The 27,506-nt window shown below is 38.5% G+C and overlaps 1 protein-coding gene across 1 annotated transcript in view; it reads left to right on the top strand.

The window, feature by feature from the left end:
• The window catches only part of PEPD (peptidase D), a gene marked incomplete at both ends in the record, with an annotated part of 69,564 nt that overhangs the window by 30,648 nt on the left and 11,410 nt on the right, over positions 1-27,506 (top strand). The window contains one exon of the mRNA XM_010133215.1: positions 156-202. Coding sequence (XP_010131517.1) covers positions 156-202 — 47 coding nt within the window. The remainder of the gene's footprint in view (positions 1-155; positions 203-27,506) is intronic.

The following is a 27,506-nucleotide window of genomic DNA, read 5'->3' as shown; positions in this document are numbered from 1 at the left end:
TTTTAAAATGCATCTAGTGATGTAAGTTTAAATTAAGTACAGATGATATTTTTGTAGTATAGGTTTCTCTGGAGATACTCAGTCATAAGTCATAAATTTATAAATATAAGATTCCCTCCTGCTATAAATATCCCATATTAATACGTGTCTTACAGGTAATGAAGGCAGTAAAAGCAGGTATGAAAGAATACGAGATGGAGAGGTAAGAGTTCTTTCAATAACTGTAGTAAAAAGGAGAGAGTCTCTCTCTCAGCAGTAGCTGAGGCAAAACACTAGCATTGGTTTAGCTGAGACTCAGAGCTCACTGCTGTTTGAAGACTGTTGTAAGTGTTATTTTATTATTTTGTGGTGGCACTTCATCAGTTTCAAACATGCATTTGATGATGGCTGATTATTTTTTGGTGATGGTTTAGAGTAGCATAATTCTCTTCCTGGAGTTTTAATAATTTACAGAAGCTTTATGAAATAGCTCTGACTGTTTGAAGCCATCCAGTAAAGTGGTGTTACGGATAAACATTGCACTTATGCTTATTTTGCTTAGAAGACTGCATGTATGAGTGTTTTAAGAACCTTTTAAAAAACTGTGTTCAATTACGTTTTGCCTGCAATTACAAGTTGGCGTTACCTGTGCTTGGCCTGTATAAGGAGCTCATCTCACAAATGTAATAGCTGTTATTACAGCTGTTAAGAAGTCAATAACAATACCACATGCATCTCAGACGTTGAAGAAGGCCTGCTGTACAGCCATATATAGGAAGCATTGGCTGCTCCTAACTGATACGGTAGTGATGTGTCTAGATACGTTATGTCCTCTTTTACATCAATATTTACATTAGATCATCATCAGCCTATCTTACAAAGCACAGTTTTCATCAAGTCAATTTATTTTTAGCTCACATACAGTGTTTTCAATTTTCAAATTATTTGCATAATGAAGAAATAGAAAATAGGAATAATATCTCAGTTACTGTTGTTTCTTGACAGTATTTTTTCAAACATTAGTAAGCAAGGTAGTTCAGTACCCAGTGAGGGGAAAACAAACTGACCTCAGTATTTGTCATCAGGATTTCAAATAATGCCCTTAGAACATATACAATATGGAAAAAATAATGTTACATTTAAGCCGTTTAAATTCCTACAGACCCTACAGGCTCATGCCTACAGTTTGACTGTGCTTCAAATTGCAGTTGCATGTATCACCAGTTAACAGAAGGAAAAAAAGTTGCATACGTTCCCCTGTTAACTTTATTAATGAACCTTGTGTTTGTGTTCGTTTTACTCACTGCCCATGGTATACATGCTGATAGTGAAATTTTGCCTCTGGAAGTCAGTAGTAATCAAAAATTTCCATAAAGCAGAGTTTGTTCTCAAGTGCTTTTAAATGTCATGATCCAGGCAGTTTGGTTTAAATGTCATGCAACAAATACATATATCGAGACTTGTCCGTAAGTCTGAGGTATATTGCATTTTCACTCCAGGACGTTCATTTTTCTCTTCCATACACATCAACCTTTTGAAGAGATTAAAACTGTGTTTTTAATTTAAAAAAAAAAAAAAATTAAGCAACTGTCTGTTAAACCTGTTTAAAATTGCCTTCTGTTCTTCCATATGTCTTGATAGATTACACTTCTTGAAAGAGTTTGAGGTTATTTCACTAATGAAAGAGGTCTTGGCAGACTACTTCTTAACGTCTGCCTCGGAGACTATAATTAGAACCTCACTTTCTGTTGCTGATGGAAATCAGCCATGCTCCGGTTTCTGTTCCCTTACTGCTTAGGGGAGAAGCATCCTAAAAATGTAAACCTGTCATTTCCACAGCTTTCTGGCAAGAACTGTGTAGTTGAAATGTTTATAAATTAAGTTAGAAAGCAGTCTAGGAAATTTTTACTCTGTATGCAGGTAAGCTGTTAATGTAGTCTAAGAATGTAACTTTCAAAGACCTAAAATTAAGTAACATTCAAAAATAGACAATTTTCATTGACATGGTAGTTTTTAATTTTTTTTGTTTGTTTTGTTCTGGTCAACAGGCTAGATAGCTTGCATTCAACAGTTTTGGTACATCTGAAATTTGGGGGTCCAGAGAACCAAAATTTTCAGTCTGCATAGATTTATCTAAAGTATTCACACTTATATTTAGGAGATCAATTAAGTTAATGAAGTTTTTCATTTTTGATGTTTCTATGGCTTTCACTCCCTTTATGAAAGCTTTTGAATTGTGTGGCCCTCTTCTCTGCCTGCTTTCGCAGATCCCACTTCATGGCTGTGTAATTGTGCATCTTTGAAATTGATATGGATATCTGTTAAAGGTGGCCATATACATATTGCTTTACTTCATTCTTTGACATTGTGGAGTATAGCATGGGTGATTTTGGGTACAAAGCTGGGCTGACCCTGTCTGCTAGGAAGAATAACCCAGAGATCCCAAAGGCAGTTAAAATATTCCATTACTACATGTAGGACCTAAGCATTGCCTTTTGTTCATTTGGGCCTTCCTACAAAAAATAAGTTGTTTTATTTCTGCTGTATCATACAGCAAAACCAAGTTCAAATACTCTAGGAAATGTATCTAAGAGTCAACAATACATGAAGCTAGTTATATTTCCATGACTGGGATTATTCTCCGAGAAGTAATTTGAAGGAAATTGAATTATGGAGTCTAGGTAAGTCTCTAGGTAAGGTAGTATCTTTTATTTTGAGGACTGAGCTTCAGAAATACGTCGGAAGTATTCTTTATGATTATGGTCCACTGGTAAATGATTTTGAACCAGTGTGTTAATGCTGAGATATGTAAAAAAATAAACACGTTTAACTGCAAGTCCAATCAGCCCTGACTTCTCTCTTTGGTTGGATGTTATTTAACTTCAGTCCGTGGTTGGTTGACTTTAAGGAGACAGCCAAGGCAGTTGTCTACAAACAGTAATTCATAGCATGTGTAATTGCATATAAAGTCATTTTGGTAGGTCAGATTCTGGATTTCTCTGAAGTACTTTGTTTAGTATTTGTGCTTATCTCATGTTTAATTAATCTTCTTTAATTAAAGGCTTCTAATTAGCAAACTGCTCTGTAGTGAATACATTGTTAAAATACAGCAAAATGATAAAACAAGTATCTTCAGCTGAAGAAGTATGTGACAAAAATCTGTTATTTCAGCTAGATTTTTCTAATTATGTATATATAAACAGAATTATTTTGTGTGTGTATATATATACACACTGAAAGCACTAATTAGGACCTACAGTCATCTGTTTCCAGATGCTCTAAAGCTCTGGAGATACCTTCTCTAGATCAGTGTTTATTGATTTCTAGCATGTTGTCTATGCATCTGCTTAGTACTTATCAAACGAAGTTTTGAATCTGCTGCGCATTTTCTCGTTTGTTCCTTTTTTATTGAAGAGAACAATTTTAAGATTGGGTTGGTTACTTGGAATTTTCAATTTGATTGGGAATGACATGGAAGTGTATTCTGTAGCAACAGGAGAGCAACTTACTTCATAAAGAATATTGGACATGTACAGCTAGTGTATGCATTTTTGTGGGGTTTTATCCTGTTCTTAATAGTGATAGGACTGTGTACACAGTCCTGAATTCATTAAATGGTATTGTAGTCATCATCGCCTTGATGATGCTGGGCAGCACTAGGCCAGGCCTAAACCCTCATTCCCTTGTCCAAGATCCCTCTACATGATTTGACTATCTCTGAACCCTCTGTGTCTGCTGAACGCGGGAGAACCTTAGTATTATCGTGCAAATAACTGTGATTCCAGAACCCAGGATGCAAAAGTGTGGATCCTGATCCTGCAGAGTGGGCGCTTTTAAAACAAAGGAGTGGCTATCTAGGGTAAAGGGCAGGTAGTGTGGTGTGCAGCGTCAGGGGTGGGTAACAGTACTTTCCATGTTGTTTCCATCAGTAAAAGCAGCAATGCCCATACCGGCATGATCCTGTAGCTCTGGGGCACTTTTTATTATCAGCTTGCTGGGGGAAGCCACTTCATCTCTGCGTGTCTGCTTTCCTCTCCAAGGTGTGCCTTCATTTTCTTATGACTTTATATGCTCTGGTGCTAAGGTTGGTTCAAGAAATGGAGGGCAATATATGTTCCGTATGATCTCGCACCAGCTGGTTACTGGTGATGTTCCTGGGTGTGACATTGGCTCTCCAGATGTGGTTGTAGAGGTGGGAGTTTATTCAAAGCATGTGCCAGCCAGGTCAAGAGCTTGTTTTCCAGCTGTACAGGTGCCCCCTTTGTATGTAGTGCAATGGATCTTTTAGGTCCATACAACCGTACAAATAATTGTGGGGATTTTGTACTCGTTAATACTAAATTTAAACTCCACTCTACTGTAATACCAACAATTTAAAGAATAAAATGGCAAGAAGGTGGCTACAGAGGTTTTTCCTTCTTGGTTTGCAATGCTTACAGACTGTTTTTACATCTTGCCTCTCTTAACCAGCCAAGGCTGATACGAGTTCTTTATCCCTTTTCTTTTTAGTGCTGTCCCTGATTCCAAAGTGGAGCTTAGGCTCTGAAATGACTTGCTGTCATATCTGTCGATGTTAAATTTCATTATCTGTGGAAGTGTGAGTGTGCTCTCATGGATTATGGCTTGCATCTTTCATTTATCTCTCTCTCCTTTGCTCCAGTGGAACAAACTGAAAATAAAACATACATGTTATTTCACTAGAAAAGAGAAAATAGCTAGGAATAATTTTATTTTCCTTTGTGTATTTCCTTTTAGTGAAATACTGATTATTTTAGCTAATCAGGATTTGCTACTTGCCATTTCCTGATAGTGTTCTTGAGAAAGTCACTGACTTCTGCAGCAAATAATCTTTCTTTTTCCTATTTTTTCGTTATCCGTTTTTTTAATTTAGAATTTCAGCTCAAGTATGGCCTTTGTAAGTCCTTCGCATAAGTGCATGTGGATAGTAAACAAGAATGCCCATTGCAGCTGACAAAAATAGACAGGTGACTTCTTCACAGCCGCTTTTTGATGCGGGAATGGTGTTGAATTGTGCCATGACCCTCACTGGTATTTGTGTATAGGATTGATTTTTATTAAACAGGAGACCAGCACTCAAACAGCATGTCAGTCTCAAATGTGACTGCCTCGTTTCCCAAAGCTGCCTCACAGTTAGGGGTGATGGGTTTTTAAATGTAGGTTACTGCTACCGAAAGGCTGGATTTAAAACTTCAAAATATACAAAAAACATCTGAAAGAGAGGAAGGAGGTGGCCTTTCCCCACATTAAAAAAAAAAAAAAAGAAAAATCTGCTTGTTTTTCCTTAGTTTCTGCATGCCTGTGTGACAGGACTGGTTAGCTGTCTGCCTGCTGTCTGGATGGTATTTTGGCACCAAGACAATCCTGCACCTAGGATCATTTATTTGCCTTTATATCTTGTTCTAGTAGAAGGGTCAAAGGAAGAAATGAATTAGCAGCAATTTCTGGTTTTAGCAAAATGTCTGCACTGCGTAACAGACCAGGAGCTTCTATTCAGCCGAGATCATACTGGGGCCAGCGAGGAAGCAACTAGCTGAGCCAGTGGTTTTGTACCCGTATTGGGGAAGCACCTGGTAGGAGACAGCAGCTTGGAATTCCCCAGAGCTTTATAGAAACGGTGGTACAAAATATGACCTGCAGTGGTTCAGGGTCAGGTAGGCAGCTTAGCGCAGCTCTCACAGCACGTGTTGGGTAGCTGCTAATTGCTTAGGTAGAGTGAACCACTCAATCCCAGGTGTCCAGTGCCCAGAGGAAATTCAGTATAGTATCTTTGCTGGGAGGAATAACTGGCTTCAGAGACACTTCCTGCAACCTTCCCCTATTGCCTGCCTTCCCTCAGGTACAGCTGGTCCTTTGATATTTTAAACTGGGCTGTGTCTGCTGATTTCTTAATCCGAGTGAAGCTTGTAAATAGTCCTAAAATAACTCAGAATTTAAAATTGGTTTAGAAACCTCCTGAGCATTGTTCCTTTTCTGTGACACAGAGAGGCACAAATGCATATGTACACACAGTCGACTCAGCAGAAGTGGGGATGAGGATTACCTCCTGAACGTGGAGACCTCCTGACTCATCACCTCATCTGCTTTAGGAGAAGTGCTTCTCTGTAGTACAGTCCACTTGGAGAGGTTTCAGGCTTAACTGCTGGGAGGGAGCAGTATACTCACAGTATACTGTATACACAGTATACTCACAATAACGTCTCAGTGGTTTCTGTTTGCAGGAGGTCCTGTGGCAAGCTTGTATATTCTCACTTTCAGTAGAGGACAGCTTGGTTCACCTCCTGGATGTCACTTTAATTAGCTCTTTGTGTAGAAGAGTGCTGTTTAATTACACAGGTCTCTTTTGTGACTTGGGATTGAAATTCCACATAATTGGGTTTTATCTTCTACAAAAAAAAATGTGGAATCGGACCACATGAGAGTTTTAAAATAAAATCCTCTATCAGGCCACAGATACCAAAGAGCAATTACCATGCTGGTAGGAGAAAATGGTTCCCTTTGGAAAGGGAACTATGGAAGGATGTATGCTGCATGCGTGCATATAGAACTGGGCTTGTTTGTATAGCAAGATAGAACTCGACTTTAAATGCTGTCGTTGTATGGCTGTTAATGTAGTTAGTGCTTTAACAATTCGTAATTACCCTTTTATTATCTCCCTGGAAATCAAAAGGTAGTCACAATTTTTATCTAAATTTGGAATCTGGTTGAAAATTACAAGCAACATTAATTTCTGTGGGTGTTTTGTAGAGCGACTTACTATTATATGTATTAAGGAAAGAACAAGATTTCTTCTCAAATTACCAATGATCTCATTTTTTTCTGAATTTAGCATGGCATTGAGATAGCTTGTCATTAGTAATGCTAACTAATTCACTAAGATTGGAGATATGTGAAATGGAACTCACTGTAAAAGACACCAGGCTGAACTGATGATTATTTGCTGTGGATTTTGTTCATGCTTGTTCAGACAAGTCAAAAAGTAAAGTTTCTACTATATGTGAGGCTTTATCTGCACTGTGAGCTTTAGTTCAATGACTTTTGGTAATAACTGTCAAAGCAGAGAGATCAGAATTTTGTGTTTGCTGGCCCTCATTTTTTGATAACCAGAATAGCTACATGGTCATGCTCAGAGACTAGAAGCCCAGCTTGAGGGAAATGGGTAGACTACTGCGACTGTCCATTAATATCGTGATATTGCACACTGACCTTCTGAAAATCAAAACCGTTTCACACATATTAAAAGAAAATGAGCGTATTCTGTTCCTTGCTTCTGGCATGTCTCCTGCATAAATTCTTTGCTAATTTGGTTCTTAGTGTGCAAGTGCTGCCTTCTAGCTTATTAAGCAGCATTTCTAACTTCTATCCTGATGGTTTGTGTTTGGTTTTGGTTTTTTGCTTGTTTGATTTTTGTTTGGTTTTCTGTTGTTAGGTAATCTCTAGGGGAAGAATTGTGCAGAACTGTGAACTGTTTTGGAAAGTGGTAGATTTTTTTTTTTTATATTGTACCCATTATCAGCAGTATTGAAAAATACAAGGTCGGGATTATTGCAGGACGATATGCGATAGTCTTTTTTAGTTCAGTTTTTCCTTGCAGATGAACTTGGTCTCAGTTGCAGAATGCTGTGTTCCTCTCAAGTGTTGTAGGTTTTTTTGACCTAGGTCTTGGTCATGGAGCTTCAAGTGTTGTTCAGAGATGATAGACTTAGGTCACTTGATGCTTGTTAAGGTCTGAGATTACAGACTCTTCCTGAGTAGATCAAATTGAGCCTTGAGGCAGTCTTGGGAAGTGAGAGATGCAAAGAGCTTTGCTGACACCTGATCCTGTGTCTTCCAATTCATCTACTGAAACCTGTATATTTAAATGAACCAAGGAGATGTGTGGTATTTGCAGGCTCCACAAGTTAATCCATTAGTGCAAGGCACAGTTGCCATCACTTCTTACTTGGTACAATCCTCTTGTAAAATGTCTTTCAGGAGGATTGCACTGGATTTCTGCTCTTGTTTCAGAATGAAACTGGTATGTCCTCTGGGTCAGCACTGGACGGCAGAGGTGGAGAGGCGTAGTGATTTGACCGCCTACAATAGGCTCTTGAAGCTAGATTTGGCATATTTAGGAAGACTGCTAAACTGCTGCCCTCCGGGTCCCTAGTGCATTATCTGGTTAGCAGATAATTTGTTAAAGTTGTGTGAGGTTGTTAGGATTGTGAGAAGTTTAGAATGTTAGATGGGATTTATTCTTACCTTTTGTCTCTGTAATCTCTAGATCTGCTCTCTAAAGGGAGGAATAATACATTATGTTGGGTCAACTCTCCAGAATTTTTTTTTTTCTTTATTGTGTGGAAGGAGGAGAACAACAACATGTCTGTGATTAGTGTGTTACTTGGATTGGAAATGACAACAGCATCCATGAGTTGGCTTCTCAGTCCTGCAAGATTTGGGGAGATTTCAGAGATGTTTGTGCTGAGGTAAAAGGCATCTGGTTTTTATCAGAAATTCTGTCTTTGTGAGGTGGAAGTCGGTATCATATGGCAAGAAACCATTTAACTGAGGAAGGTCCTGGCCAACACTATTTCTGTGGCTGTTGCAGATCAGAGGCTTGTGTCCATAAGATCTTCATAGGCTGTCTATCATTTGTTTGGGTGAGGTGAGTTTGTAGGTAGTTTGGGGCTGGTGTGGCAAAGTGGTCTCTGTTACTGGAAAGAGTTCTTGAATGGGTGTTGTAACTTCCCTCGAGTAGTTTTCTATATTACTTCATGCTCCATTTTCGTATTGGTACTGATACTTGGGAACAGTATAGAGATTTGACCGCCTACGATAGGCCCTTGAAGCTAGATCTGGCGTATTTAGGAAGACTTGCTAAACTGCTGCCCTCTGGGTCCCTAGTGCAGTTCAGAATAATCATTGCAGATCGGCCTGTTCTTATGGATTGATTCATCCATTCAGTCCATCAGTCTGCATTAACCTCTGATTTCCACTGTTGGTTTCGGTCTTTCTGCCCTTCACTTCAGCCAGCTCTGGGAAAAAGGACCAGCGCATACAGAGATGGTGTGTGGCTTGAGACCAGCGAGTGGAGCAGTGGGACCCTGTAAGTAGTGCGTGTCTTGTTTGCAAATGAGCTTGGGGACATTTAGATTTTGCGACCTGCCTACCTGCACCTGTGTACTTGTGTTTAGCCCCTGCGTTAAGAAAGGAGTGTTGAAATGTTCACAGGAATTTGAGAAGGTGTCATTGATAGACTTGGTTGCAAAATTTGCCTGCATCTTCCTGAACCAGGTGGAGTCCTGCTTCCTCAGCTTCCTTCCCAGAAAAAACTTCCTTTTGCAGCTGACTAAATCTGGTTCAGACATTGTCATCATAAATTGAGTGTTAGAATCTTTTATTATCCGTAAGGTAGTAGGTTTACATATCCCATATGAGAAATTACTGCATTTTCCCCAAATAATAGTTCAAGTATTCAAAAAAGTATTGAGGACAATTTAAGCTCTATATTGGGACCACAGCCGCCTTCTAACCTGGGTGCTTCTGCTTACTTTGTGTCGTAGAACAGAAGTTCAAATTCAAATATTCAGTGTGAAACTGAAAGGAAGATCTTGAAGCGGTGGCTGGCATTCTGTGTCACTGAATAGCGCTTGTGTGTTATGTGCTGTGTGGGTGGCTGTGTATTTGCTAAGAAGCATAACTGAAGATGAAAGTTTAATTATTTCTTCAAGGCAAATCCTCTCTCCCATGGACTTAAACTTGTATAAGAAAAATGAAAATTCATCAGGAGTGTAAAAATTGGCTAAAATTAAAAACCATTTATTTTTACCCTATTTATTCTTCTGAATAATAAAATTTCCCCATGGGTTTTTGGAACATATGAGGAATAATTACACTGTAGAAATGGTGCTTTAGTTTAGTGGTGCTTCTAGAGCTAGGGCAAACATTGTGATTATGCTGCAAGCTTAAGTCTAGGTTTTATAGAAAATCTCATTCAAGGCTCAGTAACCGTCAGGTGTTTAAAAAAAAAAAAAAAAAAAAAAAAAAAAAAAAAAAAAAAAAAAAGAAAAAACTGACCCATGGATTGGTCCCTGTGGGAGCAATTATTCTTTGCAGAGATTTTTTTCCAGCACTGAGTATTATAAATGTCAGAAAAAAGTTTAACCCTCAGTACCTCTAAAAGAATATTTCCATACCTGCTGGCAAGAATATAAATTTTTAGCTTGTATTTGCAAGCATTTTGTGTTTAAGCCGGCGTTTTTTTTTAAAAAAACCCTTGTCTTTATAAACAACTCAAAGGTAATAATACTGTCTTTTAGTTACAGTCTTCATGCCTTGGTGATGGCAAAACAGGGGCTGAAGCTGCCTGACACTGCATAATGTAGTGCCGTGCCCAAGCCTCTTCTGATGAGATTCTTGCACGTTTGGTACAGTGTGAGTTGATGATTAAAACCTCTTGTCTGCCAGTGGCAGAGAGGGGAGAATGTGAGTGAGCGTGGGGTTGCTTAGGAACACGGGTTAGCATCTGATACGCAGTATGCATGAGTGAATTGTTTGGTGAACAAGAGCAAGATGTTCATCTTCCAGCTATTGGTCTGCTCAAAACAGTGGGTAGCAGGAGCTGATGCTTGCCTTCAGGGGAGTCTGCTTTCTTTTGAAGAGATGCAACGCATGCATTTTCACCTCCTTAACCCTGCTGTGTTTTTCAGTCTTTTCAATCAAAGCATGTGCATTATTCCTAACACAAAATAATATTTTTCTATTACTTAAAATAGCTGATCCAAACCCAGCAGATATCCTGCCCCATCCCTCTCTATTTTATGTTTCTTCTTCAGTACTGAGTACAATTTCATCATTAACTGTGATAAAATGGATAGAACTTGTATCACGTGTTCAAAGGCTTTTGCAAAGTGAAAGTAGTTGCGAGATGCTAAGAGTAATGTTATGCCACCTATCTCTGAAGTTCAAGTCTGAGATGACAGAAGCGCCTTTCATTCACCATAATACTGCAGTGATGCATAAAGACAAATAGGTGTCAAATATACCAACCCTAGGACAGGATGGGTCACCTTCATTCGTACTTTTTTTCCGCAGTTGCTGATTTGAATTTATCACATTGGTACTTCTCTAAATGTAAAATATTGATGATACTCAAAATAGTATCAGGCAACATTGAATTGAAGAGCTTCTGGTTTTGAGAAATTAAGGGAGAACCTTGCAAGTAAAAATGGATGTTTCTTCTGTTCTGTTCATGCTAAAGAATGCAGATTCATTTGTGTGGACAGACACAAGTGATATCCTCTAGCAATTGTGTAGAACTTTCAGTGAAATTTGATCATTTTTTGGAGGAAAGTTATGTTAAGTTTTGGTTCAGTTACGCTTAGTGTGCTTAATTGTATGAAGAAGTAATTTTTAAAGATTTTGTGAGGCCTTTTGCAGTTCAAAACTTTCTTCCAAAATATTGTGACAAACATCAAGAAGTTTATTCCAAAATATTATAGGGAAATGCACTGCCCTGAGGTTATGTACCATGTTATGGAGCTCAGGTGAGATGGCCAGATCTTACAGGGAGCTCCATAACCCCCTGCACAATATAGACTTGCTCTACACAAAATGTCCTGCTTCTCTGCAGGCACCCTGGCTGTTCCTGCATCTGTGAGCATGATCCCTAAACACTAATTATTTTTAGTTAAATTACTTTGTTGTTTGCCAGGTGTATCCATGCCTTCAAGGTTCAGTCTACACATCTGATATTGTTCCACTTTTCCCCTCCCGTTCGGTGAGGTGATGCAGAGCAAAAGGGTGGGTTTATGCCCTTTGCCACTGCTTTGATTCTTTAAAGACAGCTCGGAAAAAATCCGTGGGTGTAAATGTGTAGTTAGAGACTGTTTCCAGTATTCTGTTTGTGAGTGTGTGAGACAAAGGCTGTGTATTACAGTTTTGTACTGTTCCAGCTCACTTGGCCGTGGTTGGCGGGGATGAGTTGGTGCACAGGGTGCTAGTGGGACCAGTTCAAGGATAGAGTTCTGCTCCTGCATACAGTCAGTGCTCTGTACCAGGTTCATCTCAGCAGTCTGCTGGTGGCCTTACATTGATCCTCAAGACCCGAGTGGGCTGTGGGCCTCCAAGCTTCTGACTCAGAGCAACAAATCATGGCAGATCACAGCTGTCACCATTGTCACTCCAAATAAATGCCAGATCATTACCAGGTGACATTTATCTTCCTTCTCTACTTCCAGACTGCTGGTCAGCCCTGTGCTAGCATCTGGTGCTTCTCCCAGCCAAGTCCCCAGACCCCAGAGATATGCTCAAACTCCTGTGGGTACCTTCTCTTGCACCCATCCAGGGCTGCTGTTGCCCAGCCCTAGGCACGGCTGCTAGAGCTTGTGCAGCAGTGGGCTGGGTTGCCGGCAAGGACCTGCTCTTCATAGCTATGTACCATGTTTGTACTGAAACAAGAGGCACAGGGTTGCTTAAAGCTGGTGGCAATGAAAACTTGGCTTGAAGTGTTTGCATTTGTCCAGAAAGAACCTGAGTGAGGGACTGAATGCTGTTGCCTGCTAAAGGGCTGGAAAAGAGAAGTGAATTGTTTGAGCAGTGCCCTTCAGCAACTCTGGAAAGAAGAGACTTGATCTTTCCTGATATTTCAAAGATTAAAAAAAAAGACAAAAAAATTTCCATGCTGTCTTTCATACATCAGGAAGAAATTTAGAAGCTGATAGGGATGAGGAGGAAGCATGTGTCTTTTTATGTATTTTTTTCTTGCTGGGAGAGAGATTTTACAGTGGAAACAGTAGTATTAAATCCTCCTTTTCTGAAAAAAAGGAAAAAAGGCGTTATTTCCTTTATTTTTCAAATGGAGCGTAGGCAATCATGGACATGTTGGTCTACACCAGTAAACCATGCACTCAATTTTCTTTAACTCCGAATCACTCCTACTTGGTTTTACATAGAGTTTTATTTTTTTCAGCCTGAACAAGTATTTTGAATCCATGAATCATTTATTTTGGTGGTTCTCTTTAAAACTGGAAGCAGGTAGAAATTCATCAAGCTGCTGAAAAAGGATCTGGGAAAAAATGCTTATCGGCTGCCATAACAGGGAGTGCACTTGTAGACATTGCCGGTGGCCTTGAGATCAAACAGCAGAGAAATAGCTTCACAGTAAGAGCCCAGGAAATTCTAACTAGGTAATGAGTAGTGGCTTTCTTTTGATTTACAGCATGGCTTTACAACCTATCTATAAAGCTTTAAAGAGGAAAAAAAAAACCTTTAAGGGAAAGGGAAGGACCATACAATTAGTTGTTGCTGTCTCTTTACTTGTCTTCTCTAATTCCAAGAGTGTACACTGCAAATGGATGAGAGTGTGCAAAAGTCTCAACTGTTGTTCAATTCCTTTGTAGATTCAAGCTGAGATACAGTTCACATCGTGCTAGTTCTTGGAGAATATTCAGTTTCATCTTAGCTATAGATTATCTGTAGATGGGTGTTGTTGGAGGAGTTTGACAAGGGTTGCATGTGTGATGTAACTTTCAGCTCTTGTACATCAAATTCCTGCTCTGATCTCCTTTTCTTTCATCTCCAGTATGTGTCTTTCATTAAAGAATGGGATGGTGAAATGGATGTGATAGCTTGCAGAATATTTCAGAACCACAGGTGGCAGTGGTTTTTTCACTCGATCTCTACCGATCAGAAAATTTACTCAGGAATATTGTGCTGGAATTTGGATTTAGAAATGTAGTTTGTAATTGTCAAGACACCATTTGGTTGAGGCTGCTGGGTCATTAATTTGTTTGAAGTTGACACTTGAGTTGAAAGACTAATAGCTGCCTGGGTGCATTGCTCTTTTTTAAATCTAATCTGTTACAGAGTTTGCGTGTACTGCAACTCTGGATGTAGTTTGTCATTTTTATAGCTGGGGGACAATACTATTGTTTGGGGACCTGGGGCTTTACTGTTCACATGCACAGGCATTTTGTGGTTCTTTAGTAAAGCTTCGACATAATGAAGAGCTGTTCTTTCCAATCTTTAAGTTTTAGTATGTATATTCTAGCAGCTGTTTCCACTATGCAGAACAATTTAATTACTATTAAAATTCGGAAAACTTGTGTTTTCATTATCTGAAAAATGAAAGAATTGTTTGAGTGCTGACAAGGCTGTCAATGTCATTGTTCCTATATTAACATGCACATAATGTCAGGGCTTTTTAGTGCCTGTGACAGACTTTTCTGATGTGAATTTTAATAAGGATTTGTGGGGGATTTTTTGAAAAGTGGCTACTAACTTGCATGTATGATCATTAGTATTTTGTGAACTGAGGTTCACAAACTGAGGTTTTAATTCATAGTAACAATGTATCTGGAGTTATTTCGTCTTCATATTTCAAATTATGTTTTATTCATAATAAAATAAAATTTCTCAGTTCACATAAGAATATTAATTTCAATGTAGATGATGGTATAGGCATGAATGAAAATGTTTCCCCACCCCAATACTAGAAAGCTACTGCTTCATTAGGAAACTAATTATTTTTTTGTCTCAGTTCTTAATATTTCCCCAGTCTGGCTCCTGCTTTACTCTGTAATGATTTAGACTGGCAAGTCAGCAGACAATTCTTTCTTGTTGGGCTTTTGGTTGTGGTTTTTTTTTTTATCCCAATGCTTTCTTGCCAGCACCCATTCATTATTTCAGTATCGGGAATACTTGAAGCTTGGAGCATAAACTGTGAAATATTTGGTACGCTGTCTTTTACATAGTTAATAGATGCAGTGTACGAAGAATAAATCTAATAATGTAGCCTATTACGCTTTACATAGGAGAAACAAAATATGAACTATTTTACAATGCAGAAAGTGCACGTGAATCAAACTTGTTGTTCCTAAGGGATACAATTTTGACAATTTTATGAGGTTGAAATTTATTTGTAGGGTGAGTTGGCACTCGATTTTTGATAAAAGTAATGTTCACACAATATACTGCTAACAAGAATACTTCTTTAAAGCTGCTAGTCTTGCTGATTTGTGTTGTTATAGCAAAGTATCTGTTAAACTCCCTAGAAGTGTGACTCTCCGAGATATACTTAAAACCCGGTGTGGTAATGCTGGTCTGAGTGTGAGCAACCCAAGTTTTCAATCTGCGGCAAGGAACGTTTTTAAGGAATAATAATAAAACCAAAAAAGTTAAGAATCGAGAGGGAGAAAAAAATATGTATTTTTTCCCAATACAGATCTTATGCGAAAGACTCAGCAAAAAATGTTGGCCTTGAAATTGTCATGCTGCCCCTTGCTGTGAAAGTGTGGTCTGATGTGACTGTCCAACAAATAGGACTGTTGGCAGGATTGACATTTTATTGTGCAAATACTTTAACTGTTGTCTTGCAAGGTATTCCTCTAAAAATACGTGTTAAATCATGTTGTGCACTGGGCTGAATGTACATTGCTCAAAATTTAAAATGTGCCTCTTTGCATGCTACGTGCTGCTTTTTCTCTGAAAGGGTATGTAGAAAAAGTAACACGGAAAGAGATCAGAGCTGTGTGATACGTATATGAGGCTCCCATACACGTAATCCAGCAAAGAACGATGGCTGAAACTACAACTTCTCTTGCTTTCCAGACTTATAATGGCATTAGACATCAGTTGAATTTTCCAGCTTGATTTTTAACATCTGTATTTTCATATCTTGTTTCTTTGAAATTGCTTGAAAGTTCTTGGCTGGCAATGTCTATGGAGACCTGCTATTTCAAGAAAACCAGCCTAATAACTGGTATTTATTCTTCTTAATTTTATTTTTCACCCTTCTTTTCCTTTTTACTATTTAAATTGTACCAGAGAGCGAGTCTGCGAGCATCTTTATTTCCTCCTCCTTCCTTGCCTCTTCACTTGTATCTTCTCAATTTCTTTTTTAATCTCTTCAGACCCATGCAACGTACTGAAAGAAGGAAAGGTGTCTCACAGTATCTGTCCCATTATTTGGGATTATCTTTTATTACAATTATCTTTATTGTGAAGAAAAATAGGAAATTCATAGAATATTGAATACTTTTATCTTTTTTCCAACAAGGAGACTGTATCAGATTAGTTTTCTGCGAAGTCTAGTGGTATTCCCTATTTAAGGATTTACTGCACGAGACAATCCTTAGTAAATGAATTACATATTGGCTTGAATGTATGATTTTCTCTGGGGCTAGATTGCTGTTGTCTGGGTGCAAATACATCAAAATATCATCAAGTGCCAGTGTGACAATGCATACCCTTGTGAAGGGTTTTGCCCCTAACATCCTGTGGTATGAAAATATTTATTTTTTTTTAATACTCTAAATACAGGCAGTTCATTAAAGGGGATAGATGAACTTGCCTTGCACAACAGTTATTCTGTGAGAGTGGAACTGAAAACTAGGGTTATAATAAGTGCTCATTTAATAACAGAAGTCAAGAAAGCTGCCAGCTGAGATGCTGCCAACTCTACCAGCTGGGACAAGGATCAGTATATCCAGGGTCTTCTTGGACCAGAAGTTAAAAATGTGTTTCCGTACTGAGCTCTGCCAGAGATGCTAAACAAGTCTCTTTGACCACCTTATGTTTTTCCTTTCATTATTTCTCTTCTCTGTGGAGACAAAGCAGAAGCTCCAATTCTCTGTACGGTACCTATAGCAGCGAATGGCCAGCCTCAGCTCTTGTGGTAACACTCAAATGTGCCCAAAAGCCACCCGTAAGGTCCACTTGCCTTTCAAAGGCAATATACATTTTCTGCAGTTACGTTCGTTCGATATATTAAGGTTGAATTTCAGTTTTCTGTTAAGCTAATCAGATTTGCTTTTATTACAAGGGGATTTGTTGTTGTTAGTCATTAAGAGGTGAAATAAAAGCAGAATGCAACTCAGGAAATTACTAATTAAAGGAGCGGTAGACTTGTTTTAAAAGATTCTTACACTTAGTGATTATAAGGAGAACAAAATTAAACTGCTGGTAAATGATGGAGTAGGAACATAGGTCTGAGTAGTGTCTAAATTGCAGTTCACCCTAGTGCGGTAATTACTGCAAGTAGTGAAAGCAGCTGGAATTAATAGGGAAAACTTTTTTATTCTCCCCCAAAAGCTCGGAGTATTTGTAAATGAGTTTTGCAAGATTATGTGGAAAACACACTTAAGAGAAACATGATAAAATGTATTAGAGTAGTACAAAGAAAAAATACCTTTTTTCTTTTTTTAGCTGTGGGTGAGCTTTGTACATCTAGGTCTTGTTTTGACTAGCTGTGATCAAGAGGATGAAAATCTGAATGATTGTACACTTGAAAAAGATGACTTGTAGCAATTTAAAGAGATTATATGGCATTGATTACTTTGTAGGAAAGTAAACAAAACAGTTTGAAGAACTGCCGTTTTATTTCCATATTGTGTGTATTTCAATAAAGGTGTCCGTTTTCAGTTGCAATTATTAGAAATTCAGAGAGAGAAATTAAAAATCTGTGTACTTCCCACAGAGTCACCACAATTGTTAAATGTTAGCCTTAAGCCTCTCCTTTCCCATTTCTTCTAATGAAGACTGGTAGAATTAATTCACTCACCTGAAGAAGTGCGGAGGAACTCTGCTTTCCCGAAGGGCTGTATTTGGGGCAGGCGAGCTCACCTGGTGCACAAGAAGCTGCAAATGGAACAGATTCATCTGCTTTCGTTACCCAAGCTAACAGGGAATTAAGTGTAAGGCTAGAGAGCGAAAAATATATTGGATTCCTTTCAGCTTAGATTATCAAAGGAGCTGTTGCTAATGTAAGGAAAGACCTTTTGAAAACGCCGTGGTCTCGCTTCCATAGTGCTTTTTCAATAGAATTTCAGGGTTTTAAGGCTGAATTTTTAAAGGCAACTGTGTCTTTTTGGATAGAGCATGCTTTAGTGTTTTGGGAATGTGGGCTTAAATTCCCAAGATACTTAGATACTTTCTGAAATTACCTTGTATCTTCTCAGCTAGTCTTGATTTAAAAGTCTCACTAAAAATCCAGGAGGGGCATAAAGAGATGCTTCTGTTGAAAAGGAATGGCACGTGTTTGTATAACCTGCTTGCTGTCCTCTTCCCTAGTTCCACGTTAGAGAAAGCGGTGAGCAGCAATGTAGTCCACCACGCAGGTCAGTGATGTGGCGCGGTGAGTGGAGGGCAGCTCAGAGGCAAAGGCAGGTCCTAAGGAAGGAACCGCTCCCGCCTCTTGTCCTCAGCTGGATTTTGGCACTAGGAGAATGCTGCATAAAGTGGTTTCTCTTTAGTTCTTAGAGGTAATTAACATAAAAGCAGGAAATGCTTGAGTAAAAGTAATTTTCCCGTTGTTCTGTTGTGAATGCCGCAGTGTTACAGGACACAAACCTGAAGCTTCAGAGAGCAATAAGGGAGACTTTGAACATATTAATAAAGAAATGGCAGTATTTCTGTGATCACTTGAGCCATTCTTCAGTAGCTATCTTGGGTTAAGTTTGTTTGGGTTTGGAGACCTTTTCATTTTCATATTGCTTTATATTTTATGGGGTTTGGTTTGCCTTTTTTTTTTTTTTGAGATGGACGGTGACAAATGTGTCAGAAACAAAATGAAACAGGTATGAAGGGAAAAGGAAGGTTAAATGCTATTATGAGCACTGTACATTTTGTTAAACAAAACAGGAGGTGCCACGGAACATTTCAGTTGCGAAGGTTTGCTTTGTTTCCTTTCTTAATATGAATAATATTGATGCTCTGTCTTTGTCTCCTGAAAGCTCAGTATTTGCCCATGCTTTATCTGTCATGAAACTTGGGCATCTGCCTAGTTAAAAGTTATTTCTATTTGACTAGTCCATTTTAGGTACAGATGGCATAAAACCAAAGCATGATTTGGTAGCACAGGGGAGGAGGAGAAAATGTTATTTAAAAGCCACTGAGATCTCTAGCAAAGCTGCTGTATTTTCACCTCTCCTGTAGTGATTTTGAGGTTAGTTCTATGTCCAACAATCTCCTTCACCTCACTTGTTCTTGTAGACCTTTGCTCAAGTACCTGTATTAAGTAATTTTAATTTATTATGATCAACCATATACAGTCTGACATTTAGCAAAGTGCTTGTCACTTGGCTGTAAACCATATCATGTGATGTGACCTAACCAATTCTGACAGCAGAGAGAGTTCAACCCCTATGTAGAGTTTTAAAGTTATTTTCAGTGCTTGAAGGTCTGTCTGTGTACAGTATCCACTTAATCTGGCCTAAATCTAGGGAGCTGTCTTCTGCTCCTGCCACTCTCTCTAATGGCTGTTAATAATAGCTGTTCTAGTCACCCTGTCTTCTGACTGAAAATCTATGTGGAGCTGTTGCATTTCATGAGGCAGATCAAAATTGACGTTTTTTATTGATGTAACTGGTTTCTGCTGAATACTTGGGGACAAATAAAAGGAACTGAACTCAAAAAGGGGGGAGGGGAAGTCATTCGTTCAGTGGAATTAACAGCCAAGTGATGTGTAGTTAACTAAGTAGTCCTTTAAAAAATACAGTTTAAAATGTACTTGAAAAGGTAAGAAATAAACCTGCCTTTTGAGCTACCAATAGCTTGAATATATCACATTTATGTTCTTGAATATAAAAAACATTTCATTATTAACTTTAATGAATCCATATTGTCAACAGATCTCATTTAACACATTTCTTCTGCAGTGGATGTAGTATTAAAAGGGAAAAACTGCGCACATTTGTTTCATGATAAAATGAATGATCTTTGTTTGCTGTTACTGTTTCCTAACTATTTTAATATTGATATATGTATGCAAAATAGAACATCTAAAAAGTTGAACATCTAAAAGAATAGAACATCTAAAAAGGTTTAAATTTTAGCAGATAGTCTGGTTCTGATTTACAGCTGGGGCAGGGGTAAGGAGAACAACCAGTAGGTGCAGAATGGGATTATGAGAGATGCCAGGTTCCGTTCCTGAGGAGGGAAACTTGTTTGGCAATTATGTCAGTGTGGAGGTTCCAGGAACGGAGGACAAGTATTTAATTACTTTGAGTTAATGTGATGTTATGAAGGACTAAAGAAGCCTGGATTTATTTTTTAAAATTAGATTATATTTGGTTGATAAAGTTACTTCCACAGCTGTAATACACTTAGCCTTCAGTAATGTATTTGACTTATTACCGCACAACATTCTGATTAGTTGTATACAATATTAATAAGATACACATTAAATGGATTGAAAGCTGGCTGACAGTAGTTGTCAAGGACGAGTCATCTTCTAATGGATGTTCTTTTTTCACAAGTGGGATTACAAAGGAGTTGATATTAAATCTGATGGTATTTGACTTCCAGAAGTAATTTCTAGATACCGATAAATCATATAGATGTAAACCTCTGAGAGTTAGTAGGTCATCAAAATGATGGGAAGGTTGAGCAGTAAGACCTGGATCATTTGATCAGCTGAGCTTATTAATATAAAATTCTTTAATATAGACAAGAGAGAGGTCATAAGTTTAAGAAGAAAGAATTTAGATGAAAGCTAGAAAATGCTGGACTTGTGATCTGGAAATAATTTAGACATGAGAGTTTGCTAACAACTGAACATGTTCTCTGTGTAGTGGAACACTCTCAGAAATTGCTAATGAGATTTTTATATATAAATCAGAACAAAGGCATAATTACCTTAGGGGGAATGAATCTAGTCCAAGGTAACTTTTTTAAAATCTCTCTCTGTGGTACTTCTGTGTCTGATGTCTGTGTAGAAAGTCACAACTAATGTCAGCCCCGTTTTGAAAGTGATGGCAAGGAGCACTTTTTCCTTGAGAAATAGGAGTGCCTACGCACTGACGTATCCATGAACAGGCGTTTTGGTTAACGTGGAAAATTCTTTAAAGAGTGCTGTTGGGGGCTACTTGGGTACTTAAAGCCCCCACGTATTTAGTAGCTGTATGGTGAAGCCTGACAAACTCAAAGAGAAACTGAGGTACATAGGTAAGATATAAACCATAAACAAGGGAAACAGTGAATTTTACCCGTTTCAAAACCCAGCATTTTTAAAATAGAAAAACAGTTTTGGCAAAGACTTTTCTAAGTAAGGACTTAGGTAAGTTACGTGTAAAAGCGCGTGTCTGAGCAAACCAGTGGTCAATGTTTCCAAAAATTTACCTTGAATTCAGAGAATTCAGCAGCCCTCACTGCTCCCTGTGTGCTGTGGTCCTCAGCATGTCCTGGCCTTCTAAGATCCACCCAGTCTTGGTCCTCTCTGCAGCATTTGGAACACAAGCTAGATCTTTTTGCCTTGTGTTTGTGGAGACCTGTCAAATCGGATGGTAAGAGTGGCTGCTCCTATAGTCTGTTGCGGGGCTTTCAGCACTGATCTCATCTGATGCTCGCTCTGTCGGTGAGGAATGGCAAATAAAGCCCATGTTTCTGTTTATATCTCATGAGTTTACTGAACCCACTGAAAGAGATGTACCTCTGCTGTAAGCAGGCATCTCCAGAGGGAGATGAAGGGTGTAATAATGAAAAGGTAATTAAAGAAGTGTTTAAAACACTTTTTATATTCCTGGCAGAGTTAGGGACTGTGGCTTACAGACATTCTGGACTGTCTGTTGGAGCCCCTCACATCCATCCCTGTTGCAGACAAGAAATAAGTGTTGAGAATTTTAGAGAACAGCCGCTGCTGTTTGGATGTGGCATTAAACTCTAGGACATGCTTTCAGGCAGTATGACTGTGTAGATCTTCCCACAGTCTTTGGGGATGTGACTGCTTGTTCATGTGTATCTGCAGACCTAGTGGTGTAAGTCTGGGAGCTGTTGTCCTGCAGGTACTGTCTCTGCATGTTGACCTGTTTCCTCTGTGCCTTTGTCATTGTTCAGGAAGAAGGAGCCATGGTTGGTGGGTGACAAATCTTGTGTGTGGAGGGAACAAATGATGCCATTTTGCTGTAAGAGCATGACTGTGCCTCCTGGCAGATGTGGCTTTGCTATGTGATTTCACATCTTGACACAACCAGTTTCAAGCCCTAAATATATGTGCAGCATGAGGACAAAACTACTTCTATCTTTCTTTGACAGATCCAAAAGTTCTAGCGTTGGCCAACGTTTTGTTTGTGCTAGTGAAGGCTCTACGATGCTAGCAGTGGAGTAACCATCCTCAGAATTTTAGGCATGCAGTGAAATGTTAGGATCATTTATAATTGGTTGATGTCATCTTTCTAATCCTTATAAGAAAGAATTAAAACCATAAAAGCAGTAGATCTGCAGAAACTGAGCACTGAGCTTAGCTATTTTCTGCGTGTCACTAATGAGCAGACAAGCAGGTTTGTCAGGCCTTGCCTGACAGCTTAGATTGTTGAAAACTCTGTTGAGGGTGTGCTTTCCTTTCACTTTCACCGGAGTGTACTCTGCAGCCTGGACTCAAGGAGCCACGATCAGCAGACTGTCTTCTTAAGACTGCAAAAGCTTGAGAGCTGTTGGAATCATCTCTGAATGCATTTCATTTTGTTCCCCGTGTCTTTCAATGGTATTTGTTTCAAATATCGTCACGTTAGGAGTCAAAGTTAGTTAATATGTTTTTAAAGCTTTAGTCTCATGAGTTCAGCTTTGTGAAATTTTCTGCATGAGCAGAAAAACACACGTTGGACTTCCCAGGACAGCATGCAGGGGAGCATAGCCTCTTCTTCCTGAAAACACTTTCTGGTCTGTTGAGACAGAAGATTGTTGGAGACACAACAGATTAATCTGGACACTTTTAGCCATATAATGTTCAAGTGTTGATACATGTTTTCTTTACTTGGAGTCTTTTCCAAAGGCTTAAAGTTCTCTCTAGATTTTTATAACGGATAGTTCATGGCCACAAGAGTAGATCCTTGGAGTCATCTATCTCAGACTTGGCCCTCGAAAGAGTAATTCCACTGAACTGAAGAGGCAAGTGTTTGAAATTCAGGAGACTATAAAATTGATTCTTCCATAAAGAAGTAATTTGTGGTAAACGGTGTAGTTCTCTGGGCAGCTATTCCTTCATTTTATGTGACCAGGACCCTTGAAACATGGTCAGAAAGATTAGAGGAGGACATCTCCGATCTGTCTTTTTTTTTTTTTTTTTTTTTGCAGAAGCCAGGAAAACTTTTCTTTTGACAATTCAGTGTCTGGGAGCAGACTCGGCTGAACACATCATATTACTCTAGGCTTCTGGGGGCATGGAAAATGCAATTCCGAAAAAAGTTATGATAGTGTTCTAGAGTTAACTAGATGATTCTGAAAAACTTAACAATAGTTTAGTAGCTTTTCGGTATTTAGTTGCACGTTCTCTGCGAGGGAAGCAGCAATGCGCTGTTACTCTAGAAAGGGTATGGGAGATTCAGGCAGGGTTGCAGAGTTCTGCGTTCTGAGAAGTAACAATATGTGGCATGAGCTCCTCCATAAACGTGTCTCCCCTGAGAAAATGTTTGTCACCTCTCCATTCTTGCCATTCCATTAACCCAGTCTGCTAGACTTGCTCAGGGTGAAAGCACATAGGCAGCGGGCATTGCTATGTCCTTGCTTCTGTAGAAAGTCTCTGTAGGGAGAAAAGGAAATCATAGCACTTAAGGGCCTAAGTGCCATCTTAAAGTAAAAGCAGTTACTATAGTTAGCATTTAGATACATCAGGAAATTAAATTGAAAGTAAGGCAAGCCTTCATCCATATGTATCTGATTAGCTTCTATCATAATGTGATTTCTGACAGTAGCCTTATTACCTTCCCCAGCAATTCTAACAGTTAAAATATTTCTTCTTGAATATTTCTTCATATATAATATTACTGTATATATGGTCCTTAAACACATTTATCCTTGGCCTCATACTGGGAAGCACCGTAAGGGACAATAAAGACAGTAACCTGGGAGGATGAGTGATGTGAGGAGGTGCAGTCTCATTTGTCTGCTTGTCGCGTCTGTTGACAGTACAAGACTGTCCATACATGGTGGAATAGCAATTGGTTGCCATACATAATAAATTTAAGAGTTAGTTTGGCTTTTTCCCCCTCGAGGAAGATCTACTGTAATCTTTTTAAAAGTAAGGAGTGTTTTCAATAAACCTTGATAAAGCACATTGCCACATCAGCATTTATTCTTGACATCTGTTAAGTATGAGTACTTAAATATTCAAAATGACCTTTCCAGATATGCTCGCTCTCTCAAGGAGATGCAGTTCATGTACTCCTCATAATAAGCTGTTGTTCTGTTATTTATCAGAATATGAATGGACAGTTCATTTTATAAGGTAGTAAAATATATTCCCTGTCCCCAAGAGTTTGCTCTATAAGCAGGAACAGACAAAAAGGGAAATGAGAGGAAAGGATTTATATAAATCAAACCATGCCACAGCTTAAGTCTTGTGTGGCTATTTCAATAACCATACATTCAGTGATTTCTTCATAGGCACTTATAATGTAAAAGCTTGCTTTAAGAGTTTGTTAAATACTAAACATTTTTTAGAGAACACTTGAAATATACCAAAATATCAGCAATTTCATTAATCTATCCAAACAGTAGAAATCAGCTTATGAAAATTAAACTTAACATATCCGAGTCAGTAGAAATAACATCATACACCTTTTTGAATATTTGTAACATACAGTTTAATGGGTAAATTAAGCAGGCTTCTGCCATAAGCTTATTAGTTTCCTCATACCAGATGTAGATCGCTGAAAGCAGTGAAATCCTGAGTTTTCTGACTTATGCAAAAGGCAGTTTAGAAACATGTTTAATAACTGTAATTTATTGAATTTTAGGTTGCCTCAGCAAAAAAATACCTATTGTAATACCATGCAATTTTAAAGGTTGGATCGCTACAGCATATTGAGTGTTCCTGAGCAGCTGTCTGTACTCGATTCAGAAAGGAATAATTTGTTCCATAATTGGATTAAAAACTGACTTAGCTGTAGTAAAGAACAGTTAAACATTCAGCACTTTCACATTTATGTCTGAGCCTCCCATTAATGCAGATAATGGGGAGTTGGCTGCAGTCATTACATTATGTTCATCTATCATGCTCCCCTCCCAGACGGAGGCAAAAGGATACCCTTAATAAATGCAAATTGATGGCTCCTACAATAACTAAAGTATCTCGTGGCTAATGTTGTTTCCTAAAATTGTAAAGGCAAGAAGTAGGAAAATCAGTACAGATGTCACCTTGTATTTTTTCCTTAACTAGCAGGTGTTTTGAGTTGAACCTCGAAGACATACAAGTGTAATAATAAGGATAAAGCATTTCTCTTTATTATGGTCAGTTACCGCTAATCTCCTTTAGAGTTTTAACAGGGATTTATAGGGATTCATTTGTGTTTTAGGTTTGGAGATAATTAAGTACCTTTCTGCTGTGAAGAAGAAATGGAGAGAGAATTGGCTCAAAGCTAAAACAAGATTCCTGTACTAGCACATATATTAAACTTCCTTTTATTTGGTTGTCACCCCAATAGGAATGATTAGTGTGTTGTAAAGGAAGAAAATGTATTGCGTTACATCTATTAAAGCATGTTTTATATGTAACAGTAATTAAAATATAATTGAAATCATGAGTTCTTCTAATTATTGGCTTACATAATGCTGAGTTAGAGTGAGCATCTATAAATGTGTCCTTTTTCCACATCCAGAAATGGTTTGCTGGCAGCATTTTAATTAAAGATGGATTAGTTAAAATGCAGTTTAATCATACTGTCATCAAAGGATTTAGACCTCATTAATTAGCTGTTGATAAATAGGTTTAAACTACAAAAAATTTAATTTAAAATATGCCAGTTGAGATCTAGAATTATTAGAGCTGGAAATGAAGCAATGAGTCTAAGAAAAATTCGTGTCATTAGATTAAGTATGATATTTAGACCATGCAGAACTTAGTTCTGCCTTGTTACTAATGGATGTGACTCCAAGTGGATTTTAGAATTGGTGAAGAAATAAAACCGAGACCTTTCTTAATGATAGTTTCTTTGTAGTGCAGCAGTGGGATCTCTTTTCCATTTATGTATTTGGTGAAGATTGAAAACTCATTCTAAAATCCTTCTACTGTAGAAAATGGATGAAAATAAATCTTGGGTCCAAGGTTTTATGTCTTCCACGTTGCTGTTCAGGAGCAGTGCGCGTGGAGATCCTGCTGCTGTGTTAACTACCAAAATAAAACAGATGGGAAGTTCAGACTGACAGGCAGGCGGGAGTATGAAGCAGCATACAGAAGGTGATGTTACCATAGTGTAGAAGAAGGTCAAGTTCCCGCCTTAAAACGCATACGCTGTGGCAGCACTCTCCTGTTGCTAGCGTTGAAGGACCCAGCTGGAGAGGAGCTGAAGATGGACTGTTTCACTTGCAGTGGCAGTAGACTCCAGAACTGCGCACAGGGTCTACTACCTCTGTCAGCTGCAGGGACGGTCATTCAGCTTAGTTCAGTGTCGTTACTTGCAGTGGTCTAATATAGCTGAAGTCTCAGAGGTGGCAATCTCTCGTTCTGCTCTACGCCCCCTCAAAGACAATATCATTCAATATTTATTGAGGGGGGGAAGAAACCTCTGCTCACCTGCTCATGTGCTAATTTTATTGTTCTGGTGCAAGTTTGAAATCCACCATTTGTTCTTTAATAGTAAACTGGATCATTTCTCCTACTCTTCTCCACTCCTTTACTCTTCTGCACTGTAGTGCTGAGGTTTTTTGTATCAAAACTACCTCAGACGTGTTCTGCAATACTGCACTGTTGTTTGTGAACTAAGTGAAAATAGGAGTAGATAAAGCTTAAAGCATCTGGTTGCCCGTAGAAGATAAATGACATTACCAAAGTAAATTGGTTAACAAAGAAAAATGCTCTGTATGTAAGAACCTCGTAGTGTCTAACATGGGATAAAAGGAAGCACTGCTCACCTTGCTTGTCTATCCACTGGTGGGTAGTTACTGATTCCTCTTCCTTCCCCATGCGCACACTTCTTCCAGCCCAGTTTGATGTGAAGTATAAATACTTTAGGTATCATGGACAAATTACATTTATGGGGGCTTAACAATTTTGTATTTGAACTTTCCAGCTTTCTCATATGAAGACATTTATGTGTCTAAATGATCAAAACGGTGGCTTTAAGTCCTAGTATAAATAGAGAGATCAGCTTTGGAAAATTTGGCCTTCTGTGAATTCTTGAAAAAACTGCTGGGTTTTAGTCTGTCTCATGGCTGTGCTTGGTATTTACACAGAACGAATGCATAGGGACATATTCTAATTGGAATTCAAAAGTAATTTAGTGCACAGGTAACTCACAGATATGCACCTATGTCTTCCAACTGTACTAATAAAAAAGAGAAGAAATTACAGAAAATCCTCCAGGTTCTGTTAGAGAACTCCCTTAAGCTGCTGTGGTTTCCAATTTATAGTTCAAAACCACCTGCCTGCTTTTCAAGGGAAGTCTCAAGGGCTGTATTCAAAGAATACTATTTTTGAAGTGTGTAAAGATTTCTTTTTATTAGGAGGCAACTTTCTCAAAGGTGCACTGAAGACATTTTTGTTGATCTGAGACATTCTCAAACCAGTGAGTGATCCACTGTGATTTTTTTATATATATATA

Source organism: Buceros rhinoceros, unplaced genomic scaffold (assembly GCF_000710305.1).
Source record: "Buceros rhinoceros silvestris isolate BGI_N320 unplaced genomic scaffold, ASM71030v1 scaffold4333, whole genome shotgun sequence".
In the NCBI taxonomy this organism is placed as follows: Eukaryota; Metazoa; Chordata; class Aves; order Bucerotiformes; family Bucerotidae; genus Buceros; species Buceros rhinoceros.
The sequence above is the reverse complement of the archived record's forward strand: the minus strand, read 5'-3'. Positions and strand labels throughout refer to the sequence as shown.